At 48.9% G+C, this 6195-nt stretch overlaps 1 protein-coding gene across 1 annotated transcript in view; it reads right to left on the bottom strand.

Annotated features, from left to right (window-relative positions):
- Positions 1-1969: 1969 nt before the first annotated feature.
- CD8A (CD8a molecule) overlaps positions 1970-6195 on the bottom strand; it is an 81168-nt gene continuing 76942 nt past the window's right edge. The window contains exons 2-6 of the mRNA XM_042811742.1: positions 5965-6190; positions 5562-5654; positions 4771-4887; positions 3992-4022; positions 1970-2898 (exon numbers count right to left, since the gene is read on the bottom strand). Coding sequence (XP_042667676.1) covers positions 2844-2898; positions 3992-4022; positions 4771-4887; positions 5562-5654; positions 5965-6190 — 522 coding nt within the window. The 3' untranslated portion in view covers positions 1970-2843. The remainder of the gene's footprint in view (positions 2899-3991; positions 4023-4770; positions 4888-5561; positions 5655-5964; positions 6191-6195) is intronic.

Here is a 6195-nt window from a genome sequence, read left to right as displayed (position 1 = left end):
TATGCACAAGAGAAATGTGGTTTAACAAGATGTGTGAGATAAGTCTGTTGTTCCTTGCCAGCTGCCTTTGAAGGTTCAACTTTTGCTTTTTCCTCCATGATTTTCAATGTGTGGGTTAACTTAAAGGATAATGCCTTGTTTCCTCCATGCCTGTGTTAATGTGCATGAGCTCTGCCTTGATGGTATGCATTTGGGTAGCAGTATCAATAGGTTCCATGGAGAAGCACAGCCTTATCTGCACATTCCAAATACAAAGCCCTGGTAGTCTGGCCCAGTTTGTATTCTGCTTTGCAACTAATGGGTTTTTTCCACGATCCAGTGGGTTACTTTGAATGTAGCTTAGCAGCACAGTGTCAGTGCAAACTGGAACGAGCTCAGTGATGGGCAGGTCATGCTGACCCTGAGTGTTGAGTAGGTTTTATATGAGATGAATCAGAAGGAAGAAACCTCTTTACAGGAGAATCATATTTTACTGCCTCTACTGTGTTTCTCAGGTCTCTGTCACTATTTCTTTTCCCTTATTGTACTTTTTGTGTCCTGAAGCAACAGCATGGCATGGTTTCCACAGGGTGCACATCACATGCCAGCTTTAGCCTCAGGAGAATGGGCTGAGCTTCAGTGCCTGCTCCCACTGAATTTTATTCTGTGTTCAGGAGGGAAATTGCACCTGGCAGCATTGTAGTTTTTCCCCAAAATGTTGGATTTCATGTGCAAGTTAAGATTCCTTACAGTGTGTGCTGCTTCCAGGTCCTTCACTGCACTCATCTGTGGTGTTGGGATGGCTTTGCCTGCGTCAGTCTCCCTCCAGGACCAGGATCTTGGTGCAGCCCTGCACAGTGGAGCATCTATGTAACATCAGTACCTGCTAATGTCCAAATATGCGTATTTCACTACTTAAAGTGTTGCTTTGCTGTGCTTTGCCTGCTTTTCCCTGCAGAATTGACCTCCGGGGGCTCTCATAGTAGCAGAGCTCTACTGAATATTGCACACATAGATTGTTTTGTTTTAAAGAGCATCAGAGCATACAGAGGAAAGAATACAGAGTAATGCTTCTGCCAGGTTCTCTGTTGAGTGTTAATGCCTTTATCTCAGTGTACGTCACCTACCATGTTGTGCACAGCCAGGTATCTGCAACCAGTGGGGCTAACATCAGTGCAAAGAGCTGCTGTATGAGACATGCCAGCTGTAGAGCTTCATCTTTTCATCTGCCTGAGCTGCTTGCACTTTCTTTTCTGAAGTGCTTTACAGTTAAATGCTACACCTGGTTTTCTGTTTGGGAGGCGTTTTGTATTTCCTTAGTTAGGATTGCTTTTTATTTTCTTGCATCTCAATACCTGTGTGGCTGCATCTGTGCCACGTGAGGCACAAAGATAATTCCTGCACTAGGGTTGCACTTGGTGTGGGAACTGCCTGAGCTGCTGGGAGAGGATTTTTGGGCTAACATTGTTGGAGCATTGCCTGATGAGTTACAGGAGGGTGGCTGCATGCGGTGCACGGGGGGCTGCCAAAAACTGCAGTGCATTGACTGAGAACAGTGAGGAAACGGCTATAGAGGATGGTGAAGCAGGGATGAGCTTTAGATGTGTTCGTTTACTCTGTCTTTTTTCAGTTTGGTATGATTGGAGCTAAGCTGAAAAACTGCTTCTCTCTCAGCTTCTCTCATCCCCAGCTGTCCTGCTGTCCCCCCCTCTGCAAAAAGCTTCGTGTTCTTTGTTTTCCCCAGGCCTTTATCAGCCGCTTGGAGACAACACCAAAACCTTTATCTCCTCCACCTTCATGGTGCAGGGAGTGTTTCTGGACCCATCCTGCATCTCCCTGAGAAAATCAATGCAGAGATTGTCTCAAGGACAATTGGAACCTAAACTGCGGCATCTGATGCCCTTACATGTGACTGCCTCAAACCCTCAGGTTTTCACATGGGGTTTTGGCTTCTCTGAGGCCAGAAAGCAAAGAAAGAAAGAAGCATTAGTGAATCTGTCTGGAAACATTGCTTTATTTTATCTCAGGTGTTGACATGTCACTGTAATGAGGAAATATTTACATCAGGCACAGAGGTGAAAAAATAAACAACTCTTGCTCGCAGTGCCCCAAGTATGCTGAAAGTCCTGCTTAGCCAAAGCAAGTAACAGAGGCTGTTAATTTATTGATACTCAACCAGTTATTCCAGAAAGAAGGGAAATCCCACTTTGTGCCCAGGTGGAAGTGCTGAGCACAGTGGGTGTGGGGTTAGCAGCAGGATGAAAGGAGCAAAGGGGAAATAAGAAACTTCAGCCTGCAGGAGTGTAAAACTCCCAAAAGTACAGCCCTTATATCCTTGTTTGCTTTCTCAGTGCAGCCCTATGTTATATGAGATGAAACTTTGCTCAGGGCTGGGTTGGATGGGGCCCTGGGCGGCCTGACCCGGTAGTGGCACCCAGCCCGTGGCTGGGGTTGGGATGTGATGGTCTGTAAGGTCCCTTCCAACGTGAGCCGTTCTGTGACTCTGTGAAACTTTGAGGGGGCTGCACAGCGCCACAAAAAAGGGGGCAGATCAGTCAATATCCTTATTTCTCATCCACTTGTCACCGATGGGTCTTTCCATCAGGACCGACCGCTTTCTTCTGCTGGAACCGCAGAGTTCTGCTGGGTCTGAAGGTGGTGTTGGGCCTTTGGAATCCAATGGAAAAGCTCTGGTTCAGTAAGAGCTGTGCTTCAGGGAGGTGCTGGCTCTGTGTGACTCTGCTCCTTTGCTGTCTTTCTGGATTTCTCAGGATAGCATGCTCGAAGAGTAGTAGCTATGTGGCAGATTGCCTTTGGCAGCAGTGGCTCCCAGATGCTGACCAGCAGCCGGGCGCTGCAGCTGCTCATATGTGTCGGGTTGGTACACTGGGTTTTGCACCAGGCTTCCCATTTGGAGGTCTAGAGAGGGGAAAAAAGGATTTATTTGGATGTGCAGTGAGCAGGGAGGTAGTTCCCATCCTGCTGCTCAGCTCACGGTGCAGCCTGGGACCTCCTAGCCAGCTGCAAGCATCGCTGCGTCCCCTTTGCACTCATTCAGCATCTGTATGCTGCTAAGCAGTAGTTAAAATAATGATAAAAAATAGGCTTCCAATAGAGTAGAATAGAAATAGGCCTTGTCTCAGTCAGTGGCACCAGAAGGTGCCCCTCTAAATAAAAGCCCCAATATTCTGCAGTGGCTGCAAACATAGATGTAGGGATCCCTTTTCAGTAAATGCGAGTAGAGAGGTTTTCCCTATTAGTAGTAGTGAGCAATTAAATTGTTTATAAAACATATCTCCTTCTTGTCTATGAAACTCGTGGACATGTAACCAGCAGGCTGAATTTATCAGCTGCAAACGGCTCCATTTGCAGAGAAGGCTGCAGAGATATGAAACTGCTGCTTGCAGCCTCTCTTTTGCAGCCCCTGCATGGTGCTGGTGTAACTGGAGCAGCACTGGGGATTTCCGTGGTCGAGCACTTATCTGTGACAGCCCTGCACTGGGCTCAGCACCAACCTTGCAAAGTGCAGAAGTGGTTTTCTGCTGAGCAGGCTGGGTGAGACCAGCTGCAGGGAGGTCAGGCTGCAGAAGCAAGGTGCGTGCTGCTGCTGGGCAGTGGGAGTTCAAAAGTGGTAAACTGCAGCCTGCAACGTTTATTATTCTGACAGTGTGTTCTTGGAGGCTTGGGATGATGAGAGAGAGGGGAAGGGATGAGCACTGGGTGGTGTGCAGAGGGTTTTGGCTTCTGCTGATGCATCCTGGCTTTGTGTAGAGTCGTCAGTGCTCAGGGATTTGAATGATGTAAGGTTCTTTTCTCTGTTTGCTTATCTCTTTTTTTTTTTTTTCCCCTCTCCCCCCCTCAACAATTACACAGTCCCCTCCTATCTACTGCACTCTGGGAGAAGAAAGTCCAGGTGCATTTCGGTGTTTCCTGTGCCACCTGCTTGCCTTATGGCCCAGTATTAATGCTACAGACTTCAAGACAAAAGCATCCCCCCTTGTCACATACTGACCTCTTACACCTGCATCGTCGTCTTCTGGTCTCTAAAATGAAAAGAGCAAACAGTTCAGAGATATGAAGTCACAGGGTAGGAAAGCAGTGCAGCTGCTGTGTAGGGCTGGCATTCCCCAGCAACTCACTGCCTTCCTGTCTCCTATCAGGCTGAGAGGATGCGAACTGAGCTCATGTGTGGGGAAAGCCATGCGCCGGGCGCTGCTGCAGCTCCTGTTCCCTCAGCACTCGGCTTCAGAGCTGCCATGTCAGGCTGGGGGCACAGGGCTGAGTTCCTTTTTGCTGTCTCCAGCAACCCTGGCATGCTGCTGAAAATCCATTGGCGGCAGTTACTGCTGAAGAAGGTGAATGGCAACGCTCCCACCCGGCGTGGGACCACGTCTGTATCCACGTGGCTGCAATCCGTATCTACAAACCAGGAGGGTGTCATGGGCTGAGGTTTTACTCACTGCTACTGCAAACTTACAGTGGGATGCAGAGAGATACTGAGCACTGCCCTTAGACAATGCATATTAAAGGCAGTGTGCTGGTCTAAGGATCTAAGGTAGAGTCAGTGCAGTTGGGTGCGGTAACATTTCTCTCTTTGTAATTTATTGTCTGGCAGGAGGATGTGATAAGTATTTCTGAAGCTAAATGTGTAGATAAGAAAAATATGGAAAATGATTTTATGAGAGGTCCTGTGAGGGCAATAGGCAGGGAGCCCATTCCCCTGGGGGAGCGGGCTGTGCTCTGTGGTATGAGGCTGCAGGAACCTCTGCAGGGTGCCAGGGTGCGACTTACTTTGGCAGAGCACGATGGTGACAACCAGAACTACAAGGAGCACGAGGCAGACGCCAGCAAGGGGAGCCCAGATGTAAATCTCACAGTAGAAATTCAGCATGTTCTTGTTGCTTGTTTCTGCAGAAAGAAAGGAGAGCAAAGAGGAAAGGCCTGTCTCCCAGCTGTGCTGATGACCAGCTGTGGCAGAGCCACTGGGAGGTCCTGCAGCACAGAGCTGCGTGGCCCTGAGCGAGGCTGGCGGTAGGTGTATGTGAGGAGAGGACTTCCACAGGGCACAAAGAGGGGGGTGGGACCAGGCATGTCCTCAGGTGACATCCCCAGTTGTGGGCTGATGCTGTTGGCGTTGTGCTGGGGAGCTGAGGGAGGACATGTAGCCAAAGTCCTCTCTTGTCTCCTTCTGGGGCTAAAACCAGTGCTGGCTCAAAATGCTTTCCCTTCTTTTGGTGTTGTCCAGTCATCAGAATTCCTGTGCCTCTTAAGTCACCCCGAGTGGGAAAAAACTTGGGTTTGGAATCGTGAAATCACTGAGGTTTAAAAAGCCCACTAAGAAAATCTAGTTCAAGAATGGCCCACTAACCCATGTCCCACAGTGCCACATACGCTCATTTCTTGAATACCTCTGGGAAAGGAGATTTCATCTCTTCCCTGGGCAGCACATGCCATAATGGTGTTAGTTTCATCCCCTCATCAGCATCTCACTGATGAAGCTCAAGATATTTCCCCTCATCCTGCATCCCAAAATGCCTGTAGTCAGCATAGGCATTTATTTCATCTATCCACAGCTGGGTTACCTGGATCTGAGCTCTGCATGCAGATGTCTTTCTTGGTGATCTGTCTGCTCTGGTTGGTGACAGCAGGTGTGGTGGGTGCTGATGTTGTTGTGACTAAAAATAAATTGGATGAATACAGTGAGATAGAATACAAGAGCTTTCTCTCACCCCAGCTGAAACATGGCCACCACAGGAAGGATTTTCAACAGTGATGCCACAACATGCTGCCAAACCATATGAATTGAATGCTGTGGTCTCCTAATTTCTCAACAGTGCCTTCAGCCTCTCTGGGGAGGAGCAGTGCGTGTGTGATGAGATGGCTTGGCAAAGAAGCAGGGACATGGGGAGTGTGGGCGATGGGCGGATGGAGAAGGCAGGGGCAGGGGAGGTGGGTGTAAGCGAGGTGGGTGAAGCTGCTGCTGACCTGGGAAGAAGGCGGGTTGTCCAGAGCTGAAGTGCAGCTCCTGGTTGATGTTGCTGAAGCAGAAATAGGTCCCCTGGTCCTGTGCCTTGAAGTTCTTCACCACCAGCCGAAAGGAGTTTTCTTGTTTTGACCCCTCAAATTGTGAAGATGTTGTCTTGCTCCCTGGGTAGGTGGTCCGGGAAAGCACGGAAATGTAGACGATGAAGTGAAGTTTCCCATCCTTGTCCTGTC

This window comes from Centrocercus urophasianus, unplaced genomic scaffold (assembly GCF_019232065.1).
Source record: "Centrocercus urophasianus isolate 14NV4802_14NV808 unplaced genomic scaffold, USGS_Curo_1.0 seq_13, whole genome shotgun sequence".
In the NCBI taxonomy this organism is placed as follows: domain Eukaryota; kingdom Metazoa; phylum Chordata; class Aves; order Galliformes; family Phasianidae; genus Centrocercus; species Centrocercus urophasianus.
This window is presented reverse-complemented; position numbering and strand designations above follow the sequence as displayed.